Raw genomic sequence first — 27,641 nt, forward strand, 5'->3', positions numbered from 1 at the left:
AATTACATTTTTTATATGCACAGCAATGACTTGTTTTTAGAGCTTTAAGGAGTTGGTGAACTTGCTAAAAAGTTAGTGAAGACAGGGAAGTATGAGACTTATCTATTAGTCTATTTGCTTGTGAAATTCGTTTTGACCCTTCTTATTGCTACTGCAACAGCAGAAAGAAGTTTTTCAACAATGAAATATATAAAAAATGAACTGCGCAATCGAATGAGAGATCAGTGGATGAATAATTGCTTGGTTGTGTACATTGAAAAAGATGTAGGTTGTAGTATTGATAATGAGACTATCATGCAACGATTTCAAAATATGAAAACTCGTAGAAGGTAATTGTAAACTTTATGTACTTGCGTATTTTTTTATTTTTGTTATTGTCAATATATGAATTTTTCTTTTTATTAGATTATGTAATTTATGCTTCTTAAGGAATACCTTAAGAAAAATTTCTGGAGCCGCCAATAGATGTACCACTCTTTTGGAACTCGAGTTTGTCGTGTAACTTGAGTTGGTGTAACTCAAGTTCTTTAAAAAAATAGCCTTCAAGTTAATTTGTCATGTTATTTTTTATGGAATTTGAATTACATAAAAAATTAGTGGCTATTTTATTATGGAACTCGAGTTTGTGAAACTTGAGTTTTGAAAAAGTGATAGATCCTTAATTATTTCACAGACAGTTATAGATCCCTATATATTTTGCCAAATAGTGCTACTTTGCCATTTTGGCTGGTAAATCACATCTTTCCGAGAAAGATATACAACAAGGTTCCCCTATAGGCCTGCGGCCTTGATACTAATGTGTCCTGCACCACTCGAATTCAAGCATTGATGGTGAGGTGCTTATAGTTATAGGGCTGACCCTATTCATTTTGAGGGGTAAGACGATAAATAAAATAGGTATTTTCTTATTTAAATATTAATTAATCTAATTTTTTATATCTTTTTTGCCTAAAATCTATTTTTATTGTTTTTTTGATATACAAATTTACTAATTAAATTTTGGTTAAAATTTAAAACACACCTTCTAAGTTTTTCCAGCATTCATTTCAATCTTCTAAATTTGATTTCATTCATTTCGATCAATATTTTAAGTTTCAATTTTTTTTAATTAAGGCATCTTCATCAACTTTTGTTAAAATATTTTTATAAAAAAATTCTAGAAAATATTTTTCAATCATTAATTTAATTTTTTAATTTAAAAATTTTGAAGAAGAAAAAATTATTAAATTGGACAATCAAGCACAACATATAATAAAAGTTGATGAAAATGCTTTAATTGAATAAACTTGAAACCTAGGGATTGAAATAAACAAAAGAAAAGTTAGAGAATTGAAATAAAATATGGTCAAACATAAAGGGTGAATTTTACATTTGAGCCTTATATTTTTCTATACAAGTTCTTTCTAACATTTTTTTTTTTTTGCAATCGATAATAAAATATATATATATATATATATATATATTTATTGTAGAACAAGAAAACAAAAAATATTGTAGTCCAAATAATTCCTTGTGTATTCATGTATGTGGTTTGATTTAAAAGCCAAATATATATAGCAACAAATTTTCCCATTAAAAAAAAAAAAAAAACAAAAAAAAACAAAAACAAAAACAACAACAACAACAACAAAATATTGGATCCCAAGACGATCTATGATCACACGACGAATCTATCTCACGTCGTGGGATCCCATATTTGTATATTTTATAAGATCAACAAAAATATACAAACAAAATATTGGGTTGATTACTATAATATTGAGAAAGCTCAGACTTATTAAGAATCCCACGACGATCTAAGATCGCAAAACATTGGCTGGATGATTGCCAGGTCCACCAGCTACATTATTGGAAAATCTTAATGATTTTTCAATCATACACAGTGAATTAATGATTTTTTTTTTTTCATTACTGACTGAAAGAGAATTTTATGGCAGAAGAAACTAATTGAAGAATCTTGGTCAAGTGGTGGGAGGTTGTCAATCACATATTTAGAATCTCCTTAAAATTTGGACTAACTATTTTAAAAAAAAAAAAAAAAAAAAAGGCCAAATTGGACAAGTTTGAGCTGATGGTGAATAGTTAATTTCAAAGCTAAGAGGCAACATTGATTTCACTAATCAAAATGATAATTGATCAAACTTTTGAAAAGGACATTTTAATATATAGTATTAAAAATAATAGATAACTGTAATTTTAACAGGAGGACTAACGATGACAATAAATGTTAGAACAAAAAGCAATAGACAAAGTCCAAAATTTTATTAATCTAAGAACTAAATAATTTTGGAGATTACAGTGCATTTAAATAGTAAAAAATTCTTTAAGACCTTCTCCTCTCTCCACGTGTGTGTTAAAAATATTTAGTATTCTAAAAAAAATTAGTAAAAAAAAAAAAACCAAGAATACCTAGGAAAATGCCCCCCCCCCCCCCAAAAAAAAATCCTAATTTATGCTAATCATGTAATTTGATGGCAAAATAGTAAAATTTACCAAAAATATCAAAATTGAGATAATTGCGAAAACTAAAACTATTGTCTTTAAGAGATGTCCCAAAACAAACAAGATATTATTCTGACTTTTAAACTAAAAGTTATCTAGGAAAACAAATATTATTAAGAAAAGACACAATAACTGTTTAGGGGCCTTAAGGGAGGAATCCACCAAACATATGTACTTTTTTTTATTTATAATTTTTTGAGAAACAAATAGGTCCTTGATCAGAAGACTGTTTTCTTTCAGCCCTTCAAATTTTATGCAATTATGACATCGTCGCCTTACTAAGTTTTACTAACACCCTTTCTTGATCTTGCGTCGTAATTTTTGGTTCTCTCTTTGCTCCAGTTATACATGTGCTGTCTGTTTTACAGGACAAAATGGGCTTCTGCCCTTTTCAGCCAAATTAATTAGCCTTTTGCCTTTCTTCCCAAACTAAATAGGAAAATGCCCCTCTTTTGAAACTCGACTTTCTCAAAATCGAGTTAAAAAAAAAAATTCTAGAACCCTATAGTGACGTTTTTAAGGACCTATAGTGACGTTTTAAGAACTTAAAAATTGCCTATAACTCGATTTCATGGATATCAAGTTACAAAACGCCACTATAGGTCCTTAAAAACGTCGCTATAGGTCCTTGAAAACGTCACTATAAGGCTTAACTCGATTTTGAAAAAGTCGAGTTTTAAAAGAGGGGCATTTCCCTATTTAGTTTGGGAAGAAGGGCAAAAAACTAATTAATTTTCCTGAAAAGGGCAGAAGCCCATTTTGTCCCTGTTCTACATCAATTTGACAAGACAGAACAGCAATTCGTGAAATGATATTTGAATTGCGAATTTAATTATGAGTTTAGAAGATTTGAAATAAATAAATCCACTAATTTATAGCAACAATAGCACTAACCTGCCTTTCAAGAGACGACCATAACCAAGCGCCCCAAACACCGTGACTAAGATCATTGGAATGCCATATTTCATAAATGGCTGTGTTCTACCCCATCTTTTAAATGCCAATCCTGAATCATTAGTTGCCATTTCTGCACCTGCATAGCAACATCAAAATCACTTCTATTTGTATGCATAAGATGACTTCTTGGGTTAGTGAACAAGCCACGTTAGCTTAGATATCTGACCTTTTTTCTTCATAGTTTATTCATTTAATTAAACTGACTAAATTTATTTAAAAAAAAAGGGATATCATATAAGGACAAAGTTTAGTTACAAAATTGGTTGTAACTTAAGATTACAAACTCACTCAATAAAATAAATAATACAACATATTTTGAAAATCTAACCGTCGAATTGCATGTTCTTTACGCCCTTAATACACATGTTAAATATTGTGTCAATCGGATATCATTTACTATATGATCTATAAGCTTATATTTCGTGCATAATTTTAAATTACAAAAACTTGCAATTTAAAAAATGTATTGATGACATAGCTATTAATCTTTAATTTTCTTGAAATTTTGCAAGTATGGAGAATATAAGAAGAAGATGTAATCCAATGGTGGATTTGTCAAAATTCACATTTAATAAAAAGATATTAAGTAAGTTTGTAGTCTAAGGCTACAAACTCACTCAATAAAATAAATAATACAACATATTTTAAAAATCTAACCGTTGAATTGCATGTTCTTTACGCCCTTAATACACATGTTAAATATTGTGTCAATCGGATATCATTTACTATATGATCTATAAGCTTATATTTTGTGCATAATTTTAAATTACAAAAACTTGTAATTTAAAAAATGTATTGATGACATAGCTATTAATCTTTAATTTTCTTGAAATTTTGTAAGTATGGAGAATATAAGAAGAAGATGTAATCTAATGGTGGATTTGTCAAAATTCACATTTAATAAAAAGATATTAAGTAAGTTTGTAGTCTAAGGCTACAACCAATTTTGTAGCTAAACTTTGTCCATCATATAATGTGAAAAGTTGAATATAAGTCTGCCATTGATTAATCATCTGGTAAATGCAATAACATCCCAAGAAGTACCCATGTTAATTACTCTTCTTCTTCTTTTTTTTTTTTTTTTTTTTGAATGAGATCAATAATGTCCATTAATCTATTAAAACCCAATAAATATAATGAGAAAAGTTGAATATAAGTCTACCATTGATTAATCATCTGGTAAATGCAATAACACCCCAAGCAGTACCCACTAATTACTTTTTCATTTTTTGAATGAGATCATAAAGTCCATTAAATTTTTTACAACTCAATAATTTGCTCATCAAATTTTTACATATTTTGAAATAAAATGATTTAATCGCCATAAATGGTTAACTTAAAGCATGTTTGCCCTATGTTTGACTGCTTAGATAATACGGGAAAAGCCAAATTTTCAAAAATATATCACTTTTTAACAAAAAAAGGAAAAAATAAATTAAGCTTCATTACTTCCCTATTGTATATCACACTTTCAAAAACATATCAAGGAAAGTCTAATTCTACACGGGTTAGGCATTTCCTAACTATATGATGTGCTTATTGTTTAATAAGAAATGATCATAGTTTGTGTCCAATAAGAAATGACCAAATGCACGAAAATGCACTTTGTAACTCTCCACATTGCACATACAAGTAAACTACAACCTCAAAGCCTCATATTCCAAGTACCCATCAATGGATTGAGATCAGGTGAAGTTGCTAAATGCAATTGCACCATGCAATTACCCCATTTCCTTCCCAATCTTGTCTACATTTTTGACTTTTTAAACTTTAACTGATCTCAATCCTCATCAATAACAGCGGTCCAAGTAACCACTTTCTTCCTTGGAATTTTTATCAAACATTTTTTAGGAGGCTAAGTAATAATTAAATTAACAAACATTGATCAACAATCGCGTGTATTTTTCAAACCTGTTTACATATATACATAATGTTTTACAATTTCCAGTAGCTGTAAAATATTGATGGTGAAGTTGAGTATTGAATTGAATTTCATTGTTTTCAACGACTAAATAAACAATATCGAGAGAAAGAAAGCAGAAATCTGTGTCCGTACCTGAAACGAAAGGAGCTTTGAATTCAATTCTATCTCTGTTGCCAAAATCAAAAGATTCTCTCATAAAGAAAAGCTTGTGAAAATTCTCCTTATTGCTGAATTAACAAAAGAGAGCCTTTGTTTTACGAGAAATTATACGGTTCTCATGATTAACCATGTCACTTGTCCACCATTCTACTAAAAGACTTTTACATGTTTAAAATTGTTGAGTTAATTTAACAAAAAAGTCAGAGGAATGATGAGCAAAGAGTGGGAATTTGTTACAGTAAATCCATAAAGTTTGGACCTAAGACTAACTAACTAATTGCTATTGATCACACCAATACACACGAGAAGGTATTTGGTATCAAATGATATCATGTTAGCAGTATAAAAATCCATGAAGTAAAAGGCTTGTCTACAAAAAATAATTACTCCAATAATAAATAAAAGATATGTGTTAGTAGGGAGTTATTTTTGCACATATATCTCTTGTTTATTTAATTTTGATAAAGATAAATACTTTTTCAATATGTGGGCTTGACTATTCTTAGCTAGATTAAACGACAACGTTTGAATACAAGAATGTAAGTCTTTAATCTAAATGAGACAGTTTCATTTAGCAAAAAAAAAAAAAAATGACACAGTTTCATTGCACTGTTTTAATAATTGAACCTTTACGACATTGTTTTGAATTTGACTGTTGGAACAGTGTTTTGATCTTCATCTTTTATCATTTGCCTTTTGTCCCCTCAAACGAAAGGGGAATTGCCACATGAATTTGGAAGCAAGTCAAAGAAACCGAGGAGAAGACAAGCCTTTTGTCAGGATATCAGCAAATTGATCATTGGAAGCAATGAATTTAACCCGAAGATCACACCTAAGAACCCTTTCTTGCACAAAATGATAGTCCACTTCGATGTGCTTGGTTCGGGCATGAAAGATAGGATTGATTCTATTCTATAGCAATTGTAGAAACATTATCACAACAAAGCAATGGTGGATGAGGAAGAAAAATACCAAGGTCCTTTAAAATTATCCGAATCCAACAAAGTTCAGCAGCAGCTGAAGCCATAGCCCGATATTTAGCTTTAGTAGAGGATTGAGAAACAGTTGGTTGCTTCTTAGCAGACCAAGTAATATGACAATTACCAAAAAAGACCACCATACCAGTAATGGATTTACAATCAATAGGGTCCCCAGCCCAATCAACATCACTGTAGGCAGACAGAGAAAGGGGACCTGGAGTAAATGCAAGGCCTTGATGAAGTGTGCCTCTAAGATACCAGAAAATTCTCTTAGCTGCCTGAAGGTGGTTGTGTGGGTGCAACTGATGTGTTTGCAAGCTTACTGAACAACAAAAGAAAGGTCTGGTCTAGTGAAGCTTAGGTATTTGTAAGGCACCCACAAGGCTTCTATAGGGAGAAGAATCAGGAAGTAGAGGACTGTCATTAGGTAATAGATGATGATTAGGAGAACGTAGGGTTTTACAAGGCGCAATCTTGCATAGCAAATTTAGTAAGCACATGAGAGTCATATTATATTTATCATGGTGAACAAACAAACCAGTGGATGTGTGTTCAATTTGAAGACCAAGAAAGTAATAAAATTGTCCAAATCCTTGAGTTCAAAACCTGAACTTAGATGTTAAATGAAGAAAATCAGTAAGAGAGGAATGATTACCAGTCACTATAATATCATCCACATAGAGTAAAAGATAGACTAGGTTAGTGTTCTGCTTGTATATGAAGAGATCGCCATGAGCACCAGAATCTATAAACCCAAGAAGCCCCAGAAGCTGTGTAATAAACCTTTCATACCAGGCCCTTGGTACTCGCTTGAGACCATACAAAGCCATATGAAGAAGACACGCATCATCAAGATAAGCAGGGTCTACATACCCTTGGGGTTGAGCCATATAGATCTCCTCCTTCAAAATACCATGAAGGAATGCATTACTAACATCAAGCTGCTTTAAACCCCAACCATTATTCACAGCCAATGCAAGAAGTAACTTGACAGTAGCTGGTTTAATTACAGGACTAATATCCACATCATAGTTACATTTTTATCACAAGCTACATACTGTAGAAAAGAAAGACTAGTGCATTTGGGTGTAGCTTTTTGCTAAAAACTTATTTGCAGAAGTTGGTTAAATTATAGTTGTACACAGAAAAAGTGAGACTTTAAAAAGTTGTAATAAAAGCTAAAAGAAAAATCCATGGCCAAAAAAGTCATCCAGTCTCAAGTAAAATTTTTGGTAAATAAACAATGACACATCAGGCAAACACTTAGCCTAACCCCATGTGTTTACTGTTTAGTGAATACATGGGGTTAGGCTTTATCAATGGTATGCATCTCCACAGAGGTTGTGCGTACAGCATATATAGCGGATGAGATTTGCGTGTGAATTATAAGGGGTAATGATGCCAATATCTATCCCTTCAATTCCATTGTGAATTATAAACGGCATTTATCTATGTGATTTTTCATTAAAAGTAAGAAAATCCTCTTTTGCTTTTCAATCCACATCTCCAAATTTTACTCAGCAGGTGTAAGAACTCTTCTCATGTGTTTAGTTAATACACGCTGCAAATATTTATGGGCTCATGGATTTCAAAGATGCTCCAATTATAAACCCAGAGAAACCAGAAAGAGAAAAATTCTATGCCCTTTGTTTTTTATGAGTGGGCTAAAATTTAACAAACGCAAGAAACAAGCTGCAGACCAATATCTGTAACATCAAAGCAAACCAAACAAAACTACTAATTCTACTTAGCTATCTGCTTAACAAGAAGCAGCAGCAGCTAGCTCCTATCAACCATTCATTGCTGGACTAATTCCAGCATGAACGTGTTTAATTACAACTTCTTTGTATCCCCATTGACTTAAAAAATGTTGGGCATGCATATGTTTGAATGAAGCTTAGGCAATCCGAGCCAAAACGCCAACTAGTGGTGCAATGTTTGCAATTGCTGTTTCAGCCTGTTGGAAGTTAGATCTTGAGTCCGTGAAGCCATCATTGTCATCCGGGCCACCAACCACTGCACCGTCCAACACATTTGGGTTGGGTTCATTCTTGTTGAAATACAAGTCAAAGCCCCCTTTGCATGTCACAGGTTCAGGATTCTTCTCGATGGACACAATGGATGCTCCTCTATGATGAAGTTGTTTCGGATAATTTGACCCAAATCCTACCATGTAGCTCATTTTTTGCGGATTTGAACCCAAGATATAATCCACCTAGTAGTGCGAGAGAGAATAAACCAGAAGCCATTAATCAGTACATAGTATAGGAACAACAATAAAGCCTTAATCCAAAATTAGTATATGGTGCTACAAGGAAAAAAATTTGTTTGGCTATACTTTTCTGATTAAGACATAAATAGTACCAAGTACCAACATGTGAAACGTTTAGAATTTGGGAAAGAAAGCTAAAGTTAAATAACTTTTGAATAAAGAAATAATTATTTCAATGGAATTTAAATTAGTGATCTCTGATTATGAGACGTAATCTCCATTTGATTGTGCTATTCCTCAAGATTAATATAAGTATTATTTCTTAATTTATCTTTTTAAGGTTAAATAAGCAAAACAGTTGAAAACACAACATTTATATATATTATTTTTTCCCATAGACACTTATATCTCCAACATATTTAGTTTTTTTCTGAAGTGGGAAAACAATATTGTAGTACCTGTGATTTGGCCAAGGTAATTAGTTCATCGGGCTGTACTATGCCACCAGCACATTGGATCAAAGCCTTCTTTCCAGTCAGATATTGAGAATATGCAGTGGCAATGAATGTAGCAGAGGTGGTGTATTGAAGGTTATTAAATGGTAGAAACCACAACAAACCCCCAGGTGACTTCTTAACATTACTATTGCCTTTCTGTGCACAAGAGCATATGAACTGCTCTGCCTGGCTCTTGTACTGGCTCCATATGCCTGAATACTCCACCTTCCCCTCCAAAACAAGCTACATACCAAATAAATATATGCCCCATGTTAGCTCCCATACTTAATTCAGGTGAAACTTTATGAAATGGTGATACATATCGGTCTTTCTCCAAATAAAAAGATTGCAATTGATAGAGTGGTATTCCTATATATGTAAGTACCTTTGAAACTAGGACTTGTGCTCCAACATATTTGTCATCCCAGGAAAACACGGTTCTGGTTCCACCGGAATTTGATGATCCTCCAAGGAAATCTAGGTAAGTTTTCTCGTCGGTGGCACGATGAAGCCATGCTGCAGCCCATAACAATTCATCCTGTTAGAAAACAGACATGGTTAGTTCATATACAAAAATTCAACTACCAAATCGCTTGGAAATCAAATATTCAAGTTTCAAAATTTTAGGTGCAGTATCCTAGGTGGAGTACATTAGTCTATCTAATTTAATTCAAACATAGTTGTATTGAATAATGAAACACAAATAATGTTTTCTTTTTCAAATACAATTAAAATTAATGAACATATTATTAAATCTAATTGAAGGAGAGAAAAATTGACCCTAAAAGTTTAGAAAAATGTTACGTGCACAACATTTTTACAACAAATCTTAAGTGGTTGTTATTGATGGGCAAACAAGTAATTTATATGGTAAATTCAAATTAGAACCAATAAAAGCTTAAGCTTACTACCTATAATTTGTTGTGAAAATATTATGAACATAACATTTCTCAAAAGTTTATGTTAGAAAAATCATGAAATGTTAGTTGAACTAAAAAAACATTGACAATTCAAGTTCCAATTAATTACATTCTTATAAGAAACTATTTCTACAAGGCTAGAGCCAAACTCCTTTATACTACTACGTACCTCAAATCCGCTACTGCTGTAGAAATTTCCTGCTTGAGGAATGCTGCTTTGGTACACTCCCTGGTGATTGCGTGCAAAGTCAAAGAGCTGCAACCATGTATAATGCTATATGTATTAGCATGTATGTAACAATGAAAGTTTTCTTTTACAAATAAAAAACATGGGTACTTTAGGTTAAAATAAAAGAATAACTACAATATTAACAATAATAAATAGTGAAAAAATTCTAGAATCACATAAAACATCACAACTTTTGCCACAATTATCCACATAGTTGACTATAAGTGGTGGAGAGAAAATAATAGGCATATGACACATAGTTAATCACAATTTGCTATGTAAGATAGTTGTAGCGAAAGTTGTGGAGTCTTACAAGATACTAGAATTACTCTAGAGATGTAAACAGGAAACTTAACCTGTTTTGCATGTTCTATAAGCTGGGATGCATATTTGGGATTTGATGGCTTGAAAGCAATAGAAGCTGCGGCGAAAGCTGCAGCAGTTTCAGCAGCAAGATCAGATCCTGGATGTTCCTCATCAATCTTAAAAGTTGTTCTTGGGGAAGTCATGTCTTCTGGTCTTTGCCAACATGAATGATCAGATTCACCATCACCAACTTGACCATATAGAACGTTTGGTTCAGGATGGGCTTTGATCAAGTAATCTGTGCCCCACTTGATGGCACCTAGTGCATTTGAAAGCTCATTCTTGGCCTCAAGTTGAGCTTGGAACTCTATTGTGCTCCATGAAAGCATTGTTATTGTGAATGCAAAAGGGAAACCAAACTTTACGTGGTCCCCAGCATCGTAATATCCTCCCACAAGATCAACCTATATATATATTGTGTGAAAAATGTAAAGAACATATATTCATTCTTGTACTCTTTGAAACATATAGAAAACATTCACTTAATTAAACTATTGAACAAATTGTTACTATGTATGTGTGAACAAAATATATATCCAAAAAGGAATTTAAATGGAAGAGTATAAGTTTGGACATTTTTTTAATCGTTTCTAGTATGGACAATTATTCTCTCGCACTCCTTGGTGTACATCATCCACATGCACATATCATTCATTTAAATAGTGTATGAAATTATAGATGATTTGTGTATGAAATGTATAATAATAAGTACAAAATAATATTTTCCTTTCTAGAATTTGTTTGTCAATAATTTCTAGTATGGGCAATTATTCTCTCGCACTCCTTGGTGTACATCACCCACATACACACATCATTCATTTAAATAGTGTATGAAATAATGGACGTTGTGTGTATGAAATGTATAATAATAAGTATGAAATAATATTTTTCTTTCTAGAATTTGTTTTGTCAATAATTCATTTTGGGCTTACTAAATTTCATATAATTCAAAATAACTATATTCTCCATTCAAAATGTATTAAAAAAAAAAATCATCAGCTATATTTCATATAATTCAAAATAACTATACTCTCCATTCAAAATGTTAAATGGGTTTGGTTAACAAATGCCTTTAGAGTATTTGTTAATGGACCATTTAGAAAAAATTTTGATACAACTTTTATGGAAAATATAAAAAAATTGTTAAAAAAATCAATTACCTTTTTTTCTATAAAAATTTTCTAAAAATATTTCATATAATATCCTAGAAATCAATTACCACTTTGATACCACTTATTATCTCTATTTTTTTGGTTAACAAAGAATCTTTTCAATTCATTATTATCAATTAATTTATCTTTTCCGTACTTAGAATCTTTCCTTACTTAGAATTGGAGAGAGGCCCTGCTTTTGAGCAAGTTTGTTTTCCAAAAAATAAAAGCTGAAAACAAGCTCTCTAAAACAAAACTGGGATTTTTCATTGATCAACTTTAGTTTTCCTTTGAACAGCTTATTTTTATGCTACCAAATACACTAAAACTAAAAATATATATATATATTTTAAAAAACGTATTCTCTTGAAACAAACATAGAAAAACATATGCATATGAAAAATGAAAATTAAAGAATTTAAAAACTGGTAACATAGCACCAGAGTTTTCCACCAAACAAGTAGAAATATAGAGAAAAGAACGCACTCATAATTGAATTACGAACTTTCAACATGGCACCCCATGCATAACAGCATAAAAAAATTTAAAAAATTAAAAAAAGACAAGTATACTTCAAAAAAATAATGAGGTTGAGATTATCTTACTCCTGCATCGCTACCATCTTTAAGTGCAGAATCTCCGCGCCATTGCACTCTTTGGTTAGATGGCAATTTCCCTGAACGTTGGCCCTCATAAAACAACAAAGACTTTGTCAGAGCTTCACCATATTCAAATGAAGTAACTCCATGAGCCAATAAAATGATACACAAGCTAACCAAACTAAAGACTTTGATTGAAGACATTGGTCTTTGATGTATATTAGTGTGAAGAACAATGCCTATAGCTAGAACATAATAATTTTCCTCCGATAACTGGGAATTTATAGAGTTGTCAATATAGTATTCGATCAGAGACAATGGGCTGAATTTTACTTCTTTCTATAATAGACCCGTAATCGTAGATCTCGGGGTTCCAACATTTTGGAAGAGAATTAATGAACATTTCCGTATAGGAAGATTTAGTACAAGTATTTTTTTAAAGGGTAATTCTATTGTACCCCTACTTTTTTGTGTGGGTATAGTATCTATCCAAATCTTAATAATTAATTTAATGTTGTTACTTGTTACCCACTTAAAAAAAAAAAAAAAAAAAGTAGATTTGGTTTACTTCCAGTACTTTTTTAATTGAATATTTCCTGTTATTTTAAATTTACAATAATAAGTGGTAGTGAGTTTTAATCTCTACATTTTATTTAGTTAGTAGTTGATTTGACAGTTTCTCAATAAAATAAAAAGATATTTCAGTTAAAAAAATACTAAAAGTAAGCGTCACACCCAAAAAACTTTCAGTACTTTTTTAACTGAATATTTCCTGTTATTTTAAATTTACAATAACAAGTGGTAGTAAGTTTTAATCTTCACATTTTATTTAGTTAGTAGTTGATTTGACAGTTTTCTCAATAAAACAAAAATAGATTTCAGTTAAAAAAATACTAGAAGTAAGTCACACCCAAAAATGGTACTGATTCTTATAAAAGAAGGGTATTGTAAAATTTTCCATTTACGAAATATATAATATATTCTTCATGTTTTTTTGAGTAAATAGTGCAAATGATTGATATGAATGAGTAATGAATTGATTAGAGATTGCGGGTTTTATTTTTTTATTTTTTTTTTATTTTTGGAAAGAATCACACGTTGTTGTTTAGATTAATGAACGTGTGATTTTTATAGGCAAGATTTAGGTAAATTCTTTAGGTTAGGTTTTATTAATCTAATTATTTAATCAACATATTTTGATTTTTTGTTATTTTTTCTTCTAATGTTGCGACATAATTTTTTGAAAGAGCACATTTTTCACGTTATCATATTATATATAATTATATAAAATTTGGCTTTTAGAATGATTCAATATAAATAGTTTTAAACTATGTTAGGTTATCTCATCAAAAAAAAAAACTATGTTAGGTTATAAGCTAATTTATTTTGGATAATTCTATAATTATAATAACAATATTGAAGATGTTAAAAGTACTATAAGGGTACGTTTGGTATACTGTAATAACTCCTATAATTGAATAATTATTTATGTGTAATAGCAATTCGGTCATTTGGTTGCATCTTTATTACATAGATTAGTTATTACATTGGAATGACTATTCTTTAAATTGAAGAATAGTTATTCCTCTTTAAAATGGATGTAATAGCTATTTCTTAGTAGATATAATAGGTTTTAAAATTAATATATTTTCAAAAATATAAAGTTTTCTTATACATCATCTTTTACAATCTTTCCAAATGTAACAACCAAACTTATGAATAATAATAATTATTCCATTACAATGTCTTCTATTCCCAGTAACAAAAATTATTATTCTTAATGTGATCTACATTCAGTGTACCAAACGTACTCTAAGTTTTACTGTAAGAGTATATTTGGTAGAGTGTAGTAGATATTGTAATGTAATAATTAGGTAGGTGTAATAATTTCTAAAACGAATATATTTTCAAATAAACAAATTTTCCATATACAGATAAAAATTATTAAAAAAAAAAAAACAAAATAGCCCATCTCTCTCTCTCTCAAGTTATATATATATATATATATATATTATTTTTAAGGAAATAGAATTGTATAAGTAAAATATTTTCTAAAATAAATTTTAAGTTTTATTATAATTTTACAACTCAACCAAACTTAAGAATAGATTTAGCTATTTTATTACAACATATTTTATTTCCAGCAATAAAGATTACTATTCATGTAATAATACTTATTCAATGTACCAAACGTGCCCCAAGGACATGTTTGGTAGGGGAGTGCGTAGTTCAGTTAGTTCGGTTTTTTCCCAATTTTGTCACTAAACCAATAGGAATTAGTTTCCTCATAACCGGAACCGATGCACATTGCCAAGGGTCAGTTTTCGGACTTATAGTAGTGCGGTTTCATCAGTTTGAAGTGTGTGTGTATATATATATATATATATATATATATATTTATATATTATAACAAATTCACCCAAACTGAAGCAATCTTGTGCTTTACCAAATTACTCACGAACTGAACTTGATTAAAGCAGACTTAGCTTAATAAAATCAAAACTCAATCAAGTTTAGTTCGTCTTATTTACTGAATAGATGCAAAAATATACACTGACTTTGATATTCTTGTCCACTTAACTATATGATGCCTCCAAGTTTATGGTAAAGACAGTTCTTTGTCGTTATCTATCACTTATCTGAAGAAATTTAAATAGAGAACAAAGGATAATTTATGGATTAGTTTGAGGTTTTTCAGCCTCCTTAAAAGATAATATTTGGATGATAATATCTGATATCTTTTATTCCGATAACCACTGAATTTACACAAGCAGATATGAACGTTCCAAAACATAAAATTTGGACCACTAAACACAACGTGATCCTCTAGGGCTCCAACTCCTAAAATTTAGAACCAAATAATAACAAAACTCCAACTCCTAAAAACTAGAACAAAATAACAACTCCTCCAATGTATTCACATTGTTTGGTATGCTATAATAGACATTGTCATGTTATTCCGATGGTTCAACTAATTTTTTTTATAATTTGATTATATTTTTATTAGAAGTAATAGTCAATCCTTATGAATAGCTATTCATTAAAATGAGGAATAACTATTTCAACTCCTCCAATAACAACAAAACTCCAACTCCTAAAAACTAGAACAAAATAACAACTCCTCCAATGTATTCACATTGTTTGGTATACTATAATAAATATTGTAATGTTATTCTGATGGTTCAGCTAATTTTTTTTATAATTTGATTATGTTTTTATCACAAGTAATAGTCAATCCTTATGAATAGCTATTCATTAGAATGAGAAATAACTATTTCTCTATAAATGGGTTGTAATAATTATTTCTTAGTGTAAGCGACTAAATTTCTCGTTTCGAAATAAGTCGAACAAGTGAAATAGTTTCACAAATGCGAATTTGTATTTATGATTGTGTGGTACAATTCTCTGGAATTACAAAAGAGTTATCCTCTGATTCGATCTCCTTAAAAGACTTGTTGATTAGATTTGTAGTAATGTGATTTTGATTCGAACACCCAATGTACTTCAATTTGGCTGAAAAATGGATCGAAGATCTTTGGAACAGAATTACAATGAATCTCTGGCTATGAGCTTGTTGGGAATCCCATGTTCTTCACATTCTTTGTGTTATTCGTGTGTTCTTCGTATTTGAGGGTTTGTTGTGGATGTTCTCCAGGGCTTTAGAGGCTTGAATCCGTGGAGCTTCACTGATTTGTGGTTGTTTGAGGTTTCTGGAGGCTTTTGAGCTTGATTCCAGTGAACTTTGAGATCTAGGCAGATAGTTTGGATGATTCTGCTTAGAATGTTCTTTGTATTTGAAGATTTGTGGCGGAAGTTCTTTGGGGCTTTGGAGGCTTGAATCCGTAGAGCTTCACTGATTTGTGATTTGATGATGTTTTCGGACCTTTGAGCTTGATTCCCGCAAACTTTAGGATCTAGGCAGATGATTTGGGTAATTCTGCTTCGAATGTTTTCCAATTTTGGGGTTGAAGTTCTTGGAGGCTTCAGGGCTTGATTCTAGTAGAGTTTTTTCATTTCTGAATCCTTGGTCCTCCTGAATGTCTCAGGAAGGTTTCTATTTATAGGAGTTTAGGGGTAGGTGAGCGACACGTGGCAGAGCTTGAATGGTGACACATGTCATAGCCTGATTGGTCTGCTTAAGTCATCGCTTACACGTGCGAGGTTGCTTGTGTCATCACTTACACGTGCGAAGCTGCTTGTGTCATTGCTTATACGTGCGCTAATGTGTGATTGGTTTATGCATGACACTTGGCAAATTTCCATTGGCTTTTGAATAGTGATAGCAAAACCTAGCAGCAATACATGGTGTTCTGTAATCGGCTGTATTTTGTCGACTTGATAATGTGATGTGTCAGCTTGTGATAGGTCGGGAATTTTCCCTCCCTACAAATACCCCCTTGAGACTTGTTCACGCACACAGTCTTGGAGTGTGGTGTGGGAATGAGTTTCAAAAAAATGGATTTTCGGAACTTGACTCTTTAAGTTAAGTAGTTGAAGGTGGTGGAGCTGTTGAAGGTGATGGAGCTTTCAGAAGGATGAGATAATTTCCAAAGAGTAGACCCACCCATATGAAAGGCTTTGATGAGACTGAAAAAGGGTCTGCAAGTATTTGAACGTACTTGCGTGATGGAGCCTTCTTAGCAGAGGTTAAGTTGAAGTAGTTTCAAAAGAGTATTTTGGATCGTTGGCGGCGATCACAAGATGTTGAAGATGGGGAAGATGAGAGAATGGTGGTTGGATACAGCATGCAGAGTCATGGAGCTAGCCTCATGTTCTTAAGAACTTCTGGAGAAGTTATTTCGGAAGATCATGCTTTGGATTACGACGAGGACATGTGGGAAAGTGGTTGAATGCGCATGCGTAATTGTATCACTCAAGTTAAGTCGAGGTAATTTCAGAAGCTTATGGATTCTGGGTATGGTGTTGGTGTTGAAGAAGATGGGGATGAAGCAAAGCAAATGGGCAAAACATACACTACCATGGTGCTAGCCCTGTATGCTAGGACCCTTCTGGTGTAGATGTTTATGGGAAGTACACTTTTGAATATGGGACTGACTGTATGCTGAATGAGGTCCGGCGGCGAGTTATAGAATGTGCCTGTGTGGTGGGACCATGCCGACAGACATTAAGTTGAAGTAATTTCAGAAGAGTACTTTCTGAAATTCTTCAAGCTGATTTTAAGTTGGGGTAATTCTAGAAAATGAGTTTTGAGGTACCAGCAACAATGACCTTTGGGTCCTGTAGTAGTGGGGACATGGAATAAGGCTTTGGTGACCATTTACCGGCACCAAAGGCTGAATTCTGATGAGTTAGCGCCTTGGAGGTTGTTTTAAGTGTCGGAGGGAAGACAATTTGTAGGATACCCCAACACTTTTTACCATCTTCACCTACTGCCACTTGTTGGAAAAACACAGAAAAATGAAAGATGGAGCTAACTTGTGATTCTGGTCTTAGAAACCAGCCAAGTTGGTATTTGTTCCGAACTACTGCTTCTGCTGGAAGACCAAGCAATTGGAAAGAGACTACAGGAGCCCTGAGGTTAGGAACAGGTGTGTCTGCCGGAATTGGATTTCCTGGCCATCCAAGTCCACGGAAGCATGGGAGGTCGATATAGGCCTTGTTATGAGTAATTTTATGGACAAATGAGGTCATTAAGGGAGGGCGCAAAATTTGCTTGGATCTCAAAACTGCAATGATGTTGTTAATAGGGTTTCGGCCGAACCATGGGAGGGTTGATCTCAAACCGATTATGAAGCAAAATCGGTCGCTAGGTATTAAGAATGATAAGGCCATAGTGAGAAATGGCTGTGAAAAGGAGGATTTGAAAATCTGAAAGGGGCAAATCTTCATTTCATGATTCAGTGTTTTTGTGTTTATGTGTTTTTTTTTTTTTTTTTTTTTTTTTTTTTTTTTTATGATGAGTTCTTGGTGAACCCGGCCCTCCTATTTATAGTAGAGAGATGAAGAATGGTAGATAGGTAGTTGAGAATGGTAGCTGAGAATTTTTGGTGAGAATGGTAGGTGGGAATGGTAGGCACCGAACAAGAATGGAAAGTTGGAGATTGATAGGCACCAAACAAGAATGGTAGGTTGAATTAATGACCCAGTGTAATTTCAAGTTCCAACACACTTGTGAGAGTTCATTTGTATTTTGAAAGAGAAGTCTTGATGAAGTCTGGAGAATAACCCTAAGGAGATCCCAATTAAATGGATGAATCTCAAATTTTGACCTCAGGAGCTTAAGTTTCGGACACCGTCAGTACTTCAAATATATGGGTTTGATTGGTGATCACCAAGTCCAAAACAAATAAGTGGATTTCAAAATCAGAATCTTTGTGAAAGTCCGAATAGGACAAGCTTTGCTCGAATGTCTTGATTCTTGGTCAAAGTTCACTTTAAAGCTAACAGTTGTAGAATCACACTATTTGAGCTATTTTGGATTCTCAAATGAAGAAATAGACCCCAAATTCGAAACGTACACGAAAAATTGAGCAAGACAAGTGTGGCTCGAATATTTTGACTTTAGGTTGATTTCAACATAAAAGTCAACTATCTTGGAATTTGAGCCATTTGTGCAATTTCCGAGTCTCAAATGATGGAATGGACTCCAAAATCGGAATGTACGCGAAAAATTGAGCAAGATAGGTCCATCTTAAAAATTTTGACGTTTGGTCAACATTTGCACAAAAGTTAACTTTTTGGAAATTGGACGTTTGCACAATTTTCGAGCCTTGAATGAAGAAATGGGTCCCAAAATCGGAATGTACTCGAAAAATTGAGTGGGATAGGTCTGTTTTGAAATTTTTGATTTTTTGGTCAAGGTATTTTTTTTTTTTTCAGGCGGTTCGAAACCGAGTCGGTCCGGGTCAAATCTGGACAAACGGGTCAACCGGTTTTGGATGCTGACGTCATCCATGACGTCATGGCGCGTGTCAGCGCGTGAGAAATTGGAGGAAGATTTTGTCGGACCTTCTGGAGGCGTGTGGCGGCGCGTGACTCATCGTTTGGGCCTGGAATTTTGGGGTTTTGTAGATCGGGGCACGGTGGATCTCCTGGTGCCGTCCGTTTTCTGAAATTACGAGCATATTTGCGCAGGATTGAAGGAATAAGCCACAGATCCTCGTGAGCTTCTGGCGGCGTATTCAGGCACGTGGTGGCCTTGTTGTTGATGACTTTTCTAGGTTTTGCTCATCGAGGGCTGCTGGATTGAGTGGTATGCTTAATTTCCTGAAATGATGCTTGGATTTGTACAGACTTGTGTGAGAAAGCCACGGGTCACTTACGGCCTTTTTGTCTACTCTTGCAGCGGCCATTCTGACAAGGTTGTGCTTGTATTTAGACTTATGGGTCTTGAGATAGTTGGTGAGCTTCCGTAATTTGTATCTTATCTTGCATTTCAACATTCGGTGCAATTTTCTTTGATTTTGAGTGCATTCAAGTTGCAAAGTCTAACTTTGAACATTTTGGTGGTAGCATTTCTCCTTTTGTTTTTGTCTGTTATCACAAAAAATTTCTATATAAACCGAGTATGCATTAAGCTGTGCAAGTAGTCTCCAGTAGGTAGCATGATACTTAGAGTGAAGAGAAATTATGCAAAGAAATTATTTATTTATTTATTTATTTTTGTTTTTTTTTTTGAGACATGCCATAAGATTTTCTTTTGACAAATTCTTTATTGTTGTTTGTTTTTGTTACGTAGCATGCTTTTCTTGGCAATTAAGCTACACCAACACTTGTCTTTTTAACACAGTCATCTCAAGAATCTTTGCAACGCAGCCACGTCAAGAATCTTCGCAACAAAGCCGCATCAAGAGTTTTTTTTTTTTTTTTGCAAGGAAGTCGTGACAGCATTTGTCCTTGTGCTGAAACCATGCCAACATTCATTTTTGCCATGAAGTAATATCAACACTTCATTTGTGCCGAAGCCATGAAGCCACGTCAACACTTCATTTTTGCCGAAGCCGTGCCAACGTTCATCTTTTCCATGAAGTTATGTCAACAATTTATTTGTGCCGAAGCCATGAAGCCACGTCAACACTCCATTTTTGCCGAAGCCGTGCCAACGTTTATCTTTGCCATGAAGCAATATTTGCACTTGCATCTACTATGAAATCGCACCATTATTTGCATTGAAGTCGTGCTAACATTCATCTTTGCCATAAAGCAATATTTACACCGAAGTCATGCCAACGTTCATTTTTGTCATGTCAACACTTCATTCGTGCCGAGGCCTTGCCAACATTGCATTTATACCGAGGCCATGCCAACATTGCATCTTTACCATTGAAGCTATGTCAACACTTCATTCATCGAAGCCGTGACAACATTCATGAAGCCATAAAGCAATTTTCAGGGGCAACATTGCTCAAACATCAAGGGCGTATAGCACTGTAGCCAGACATCAAGATTTCAGAGATGCCAACAAGACTTTGAAGATGCAAGGACTTCTCATTAAGATTTCAGAGATGCCAACGAAACCTTGAAGTTTCAAGAAGAATGTTGCTAAGACTTTGACATTGCATGGACATGCCCCTTGGAGGAGAGATGACGCAACACCAACGTCAGATGTTGGAGGAAGGTGACATTGTCTAACTTTTGGAGACATGATGTGAAACTGCACTACTCAGAAGGGAGATGATGTGATTCAAATTTCAAAGTTGTGAAGTGGCACAACCTAGAAGAAAAACGATGTAGCTTAGACTTGTAAGGTACAAGAAGATGCCCCCAGAACATAAGTGATGCAAAGCATACTTTAAAGATGTGGGAGAATGTTGATAGAAGATGAGCAATGCCATGTAGACTTCATTCCTTGCAAAAAGATGTTGAAAATTTTATTTTACTCCACAACCAAGAACCAACTTATGTTTATCATTAGTTCAAGGAAAGCTGAGTAACACCAATTCCTTGCAGCTGTCATTTTCTACCATAATGATCTTTGAGCATCATGTAGTGAGCAATTGACTGATCTTAAGTGATGCCTTGCCAATCAAAGGGTTCTTGAAAGCACGTTGATGGCCTATGGAGAAACTCTTCAAGCTAGACAGGCAATCATTCTTCTTTTCATGTGACTGAATTTAGTAACAAGTACTAAGCTACCTACGTACCCCGAAGAAGGATCAAGTCATCACGTAGTTCAACAGATTTTTTTATTTTATCTGATGATTTTTTTTTTGATAATTTCTTTTTTTGGATAATTTTTTTGTTTTTTGATGATCTTTTTTTTTATTTTGTTTTTGTTTTCTTTTTTTTTGTTTTGTTTTTTTTGTTTTGTTTTTTTTGTTTTGTTTTTTTTTAAATAATTTTTTTTTAGTGCATGACTGAATTCAACAAAAGATATTAAGTTGCCTACGTACCCTTGAGAGGGATCAAGTCATCACGTAGTTCAAAAAAAAATTTTATGATTTTTTTTTGGTTATTTTTGTTTAATAAATTTTTTTTTAGTGCGTGACTGAACTCAGCAAAGGATACTAAGTTGCCTACGTACCCTTGAGAGAGATCAAGTCATCACGTAGTTCAAAAGATTTTTGTTTTGTTTTATAATTAATTTTTTTTTTTATGTTTTTTTTTTTTTGCAAAAAGGGGGGCGCAGTGTGTAATAGTGGGTATCACCACTAATCGAACCCGAGACAGCCCAAGGGCGATACAGGCGTCCAACCGCTACGCCACACTCGCAAGTGGTGACATGGAGTGGGATTAATTTCTCCTTATTGGTACGCTTTCAAGGGTAATGGAAAGATATCATATACTCTTGCAGCGCTACAGTGGGTAGTTTAAGCTCTTACTGAGGAGCAATTCTTGATTTTCAAGTGTAGAAGTGTTTAAGGAACTTCCCATTGATGGGGCCGATCCTTATGCCATCATCATTGTCGATCAACTTGTGAGCTCCAATGGTGGTTGCCCCCTGCCTGAGAGTTGGAAGTACATCACAAGCAACGGTCACATGGTTTGACCCAACAGCTTCATCAAAGTTTAGATCAATCTTGCTTTCTTTGGCAAGCTTCATGATTTGTTCTTTGAAGACGAAGCATTTTTGGATTGGGTGGCCAATGATGCGATGATATTTGCAGTAGTTAGGGTCATCAACTTTCCCCGTGTCTTCTGGTCGCCTGCATTCTGGCAATTTAATTAGCTTCAATTGCAATAGTTATTCTAAGATGTTTGGCACATCTTCATCGGGGAACATATATACTTTTTGCTCATGTTCCTTAAAGGTCAGGCGACGCGCTTCATTCTTTTGCCACCCTTCAAGCTGTTTTTCATTTACATTTGCTCCTCTTCTTGGAACCTTAACTTCGGCAGTGTTAACAATCATTGGGTTTTTGGGGCTAACTTTTGCATTCCTGTCATTCTTCCTTACTTCCTTTATGCTTTCCTCAAGTATGGGAGGGTTTGTACTTTCGCGGCTAGCAATGCTCAACTCCATGTCATGGGCACGAGTTGCTAACTCTTCAAATGTTCGGGATTTTATCCCTTGAAGGATGTAAAGAAGTCCCCAATGCATGCCTTGGATGCACATCTCTACAGCAGATATTTCAGAAAGTCTATCCTTGCAATCTAGACTTAAAGAACGCCACCGATTGATATAATCAACCACTGGCTCATTTTCCCATTGCTTGGTATTAGTAAGCTCCATCATGCTCACCGTGCGACGTGTGCTATAGAATCGGTCAAGAAACTCTCTTTCGAGTTGCTTCCAACTGTCAATTGACTCAGGTTCTAAGTCTGTATACCAATCAAAGGCATTTCCCTTGAGTGAACGAACAAATTGCGTTACAAGGCGGCTTCCTTGAGTCCCTGCATTCTCACAAGTTTCTACAAAGTGAGCAATGTGTTGCTTAGGATTTCCTTTGCCATCGAACTGCAAGAACTTGGGAGGTTGATACCCATTTGGCATTCTCATGTTGTCGATGCGCTTTGTGTAGGGTTTTGAATATGTGAGAGAACTTGTAGAAGAACCTTCATATTGTGCTCGGATGGTATTTGTTATCATGTCTTGTAATTGTTGGACTAACAACGAAGCAACCGAAGTAAATTGTTCTCGTCGGGGAGTGTTTTCAATTTCTCTCCCTTCGTCATCCTTTGCAGATGTGAATTTATGACCATGGCTTGATTCACCAAGATCTTGTACTTCAAGTTTGTTCATTAAAGTTGCAATTTGGAGGTCCTTATCTTCAAGTGCTTTTGTGAGAAGGACAACTTTTTGTTTCATTTTAGCCATCTTTTCTTCCAAGGTAGAGGTGTTAGTCATCATGATTGACACAACTTTCCAAGATGATGGAGAAGGAAGTGAATTGAAGTGAGCACGTGAAATCTCATTCTTTGGGTTCCCTTCAGTGGGAGAGAAATCATGCGACCAACTTCTTATGAAGGAAGAAGGGGATTTGCCCCCATACTTGAGGTGTTCTAAGGTGGAGACGTCCTTATTGATGACCTTGTTTCTTGTAAGAGGGTCTGAGGAGATGATTGTCTGGACCTTGGCTTCCTTGGTTGATTGAGATTGAAGTTGGTTGTTTGCTTTAGGTTGGCTACAATTGATTGCACCAATGTAGTTGTTGGTAGTAGCCGCAAGTCTAATTGAAGTAGCTATTGTTGAAGCTTGAATGTTCTTGTTAGAAGCCATTGAAGTAGGCAGCAAGACGGTGATGTTGATTTCTTTCTTTGAAGGAGAATGAGATGAGAGGCAGAGAGGTCCCACTAGGCATGCCAAAATTTGTAAGACGACTAAATTTCTCGGATCGAAATAAAGTCAAACAAGTGAAAATAGTTTCACAAATGCGAATTTGTATTTATGATTGTGTGGTACAATTCTCTGGAATTACAAAAGAGTTATCCTCTGATTCGATCTCCTTAAAAGACTTGTTGATTAGATTTGTAGTAATGTGATTTTGATTCGAACACCCAATGTACTTCAATTTGGCTGAAGAATGGATCGAAGATCTTTGGAACAGAATTACAATGAATCTCTGGCTATGAGCTTGTTGGGAATCCCTTGTTCTTCACGTTCTTCGTGTTCTTCATGTGTTCTTTGTATTTGAGGGTTTGTTGTGGAAGTTCTCTGGGGCTTTAGAGGCTTGAATCCGTGGAGCTTCACTGATTTGTGGTTGTTTGAGGTTTCTGGAGGCTTTGGGGCTTGATTCCAGTGAACTTTGAGATCTAGGCAGATAGTTTGGATGATTCTGCTTCGAATGTTCTTTGTATTTGAAGATTTGTGGTGGAAGTTCTTCGGGGCTTTGGAGGCTTGAATCCATAGAGATTCACTGATTTGTGATTTGATGATGTTTTCGGACCTTTGAGCTTGATTCTCGCAAACTTTAGGATCTAGGCAGATGATTTGGGTGATTCTGCTTCAAATGTTTTTCGATTTTGGGGTTGAAGTTCTTGAAGTTCCTGAAAGCTTCAGGGCTTGATTCCAGTAGAGCTTTTCACTTCTGAATCCCTGGTCCTCCTGAATGTCTCAAGAAGGCTTCCATTTATAGGAGTTTAGGAGTAGGTGAGCGACATGTGGCGGAGCTTGATTGGTGACACATGTCACAGCCTGATTGGTCTGCTTAAGTCATCGCTTACACGTGCGAGGTTGCTTGTGTCATCGCTTATACGTGAGAAGCTGCTTGTGTCATTGCTTACACGTGCGTTGATGTGTGATTGGTTTTTGCATGACACTTGGCGAATTTCCATTGGCTTTTGAATAGTGATAGCAAAATCTAGCAGCAATACATGGTGTTCTGTAATCGGCTGTATTTTGTGGACTTGATAATGTGATGTGTCAGCTTGTGATAGGTCGGGAATTGTCCCTCTCTACACTTAGTAAGTGTAAAATTTCTAAAATTAGGGTATGTTTGATACATTGAATGAGGATTACAACAGAAATCGTAATCTTTATTACTGGGAATAAAATGTGTTGTAATGGAATAACTAAACTTATTCATAAGTTTGGTTGCAAGTTGTAAAATTAGAATAAAACTTAATTTTTTTTTTTTTAGAAAATATCTTACTCATAAAATTATATTATCATTTTTGTTTTTTAGGCAGAGAATGATGTTGAACGAGTTCTAGATTTGGAACTGTGGTCTTTTGATAAAAACTTGGTCATCTTTCAAAGATTTGATGGTTTTTGTCACATTCAAGATGCATGGGCTACCCGTATATAGGCTTAATGTAGAAACAACTATGGAACTCGAAAGATCAATAAGAAAGGTAATAGAAGGAAGATCTGATTGGGGGTGACTTTTTACGAGGAAGGGTGGAAATTGACATCTCCACACCTCTTAGCCGGGGTTGAAAGGTCCTCTTGAATTAGGATAAGGAAGCTTGGGTCTCCTTCAAGTATGAAAATTTTCCATACTTTTTTTACTGGTGCGGTATGATTTCATATGATGATAAGGAGTCCGACATTTGGTTAGCAAGCAAAGGTTGTTGTCCCTCTATCAATAGGGTTTTGGAGCTTGGCTTTGCCTCTTATCTCTCTACGGGGCTGATTTCTATTACCTCCTCCTAACTTCTTTGTACTTCTAACCAACTCATTAAAATTTTCCTAGAGCATTACTATGAAACTTCATTCAATTTTTAAGCTGACGAATCAAACTCCATTATTCGAACTGATATGCATGAAATATATATAATAAAGTACCCTAGCTCATATTTGCAACTTTAGCCTCATTATTATGTTAATTTGTGACTGATTATAATCTATCTTTATTTTATAGGTTATAATGGTTTTACATGCTAGTGGGCTTTGTTTGAGACAAAATGACAGATTCTAATTCAAGTGGGCTGAACCCAAATCAAACTTGAAAACCCATGAGATGAGAATGGAATTAAATGAGCGGATTTGTGTAAAAAAAAGAAAAAAAGAAAGGCTAATGGACTTTGTTTTTACAAGGGCCATAATGAAGTCAAAGTAAGATCCAATTAAATTTAAGTCCAATTGGAGCAATAAATGAAAGAAAATTTGCACCAAATCCACGTCCAATTCGGAGTAGGATTCTAGCCTGTACACTAGTTAGTATTTTGGACATAACTTTTGGATCAGATGTCCAATTAAGATGATTCAAGTTTGGACAGAAAGCTAACTTAAAAGGCTACAACTTTTTAGTTTACCCAAAGTCCAAATTCTGACGTTAAGTGGACCAAAAATGTCGATTAGATGAAACCTGAAAACCTGAGAAAATTCAAGTTGTAATAGGATTACTTGACCTATTTAAAGGCTCTTTAGGACAGAACTACTGGGGTTGAAGCACATAACATAAAATAGGAACAAGAGGGCAGTGCCGCATGTGGCTTCCTGTATTACTTTTCTCTAGCATTGTAACTTCTCTGTTTCATTCTAATTTTGTTTATTTGTCTAGTTTAATGCTTAGTATTTTATTTTTGTGTTTTATTTCAATTACTGTAACTAGTTAAATTTTCAATTAAGGTGAGGATGCAACCTTTTTAAGAATTATTAGTATTATTTATGTGATTTGATTTTTCCCATAATAGTTGTTCTTTAATGATTTAAATTGTTCTTGCTTCATCTCAATTGACTCGGATAAGATTTTTAATATGAGTTCAATTATGTTTTTCTCATGATTTTGGATTTATCTTAATTAATTGAATGCTTGGTTTATAATTGTTTGATTTTAAAGTTGGATATTGATCTCTTGTGATTTGTTTGTCAATAGATGCAATTAATGATTTGATTTTATAAGTACTAGAAAGTGAAGAAGAGCATGCTCTAGATTTTGAAAATAGGGAGTTTAATGAGAATATCTTCTATGGAAGCAAGATTGAATTCTAGATATCATGTAGTGGGTTGGAAAAAATTAATGATCATGAATATATGCTAATATGAATTAACAAGGTGGATTCTGAAGCCTTAATTCCTTTCTCTTGATTGTTTACATTTTTTTTACTGCTTTATATCATATCTTTGCTTTGTTCAATTATTTTCTTAGTTTATTAATTTCAAAAATATAAAATTTTTATTAAACGAGATTAGGATTAATTTGGTTAAGGTTTAATTAATTTTCCTATATTCATACAAGTCCTTGTGGATTTGACTTCATTCTTGTCAAATTATACTTCGGTATGGTTCACGTATTTGTGAGCACTTTAAAATTTCACTACTCAAACCTTTTGTGAGTAACTGGTTCTCCATAAAAACTCG

The 27,641-nt window shown here is 34.0% G+C and overlaps 2 protein-coding genes across 2 annotated transcripts; both read right to left on the bottom strand.

Annotated features, from left to right (window-relative positions):
- Window positions 1–2,652: 2,652 nt before the first annotated feature.
- Window positions 2,653–5,642, bottom strand: LOC115984349. The gene is made up of 3 exons (XM_031107356.1): window positions 5,516–5,642; window positions 3,397–3,535; window positions 2,653–2,859 (listed from the first exon to the last, which is right to left on the bottom strand). Exons 1-3 carry the CDS (start codon window positions 5,577–5,579, stop codon window positions 2,781–2,783), a joined length of 282 nt encoding a protein of 93 aa, XP_030963216.1. The 5' UTR covers window positions 5,580–5,642; the 3' UTR covers window positions 2,653–2,780.
- A 2,617-nt stretch (window positions 5,643–8,259) lies between these two features.
- Window positions 8,260–12,700, bottom strand: LOC115988059 (endoglucanase 14-like). Its single transcript, XM_031111693.1, has 6 exons — window positions 12,503–12,700; window positions 10,737–11,150; window positions 10,321–10,407; window positions 9,617–9,769; window positions 9,193–9,474; window positions 8,260–8,737 (listed from the first exon to the last, which is right to left on the bottom strand). The coding sequence occupies exons 1-6, from the start codon at window positions 12,698–12,700 to the stop codon at window positions 8,420–8,422; spliced, it is 1,452 nt and encodes a 483-aa protein (XP_030967553.1). The 3' UTR covers window positions 8,260–8,419.
- Between the last annotated feature and the right edge of the window lie 14,941 nt (window positions 12,701–27,641).

This window comes from Quercus lobata, chromosome 4, assembly GCF_001633185.2.
Source record: "Quercus lobata isolate SW786 chromosome 4, ValleyOak3.0 Primary Assembly, whole genome shotgun sequence".
Lineage (NCBI taxonomy): Eukaryota > Viridiplantae > Streptophyta > Magnoliopsida > Fagales > Fagaceae > Quercus > Quercus lobata.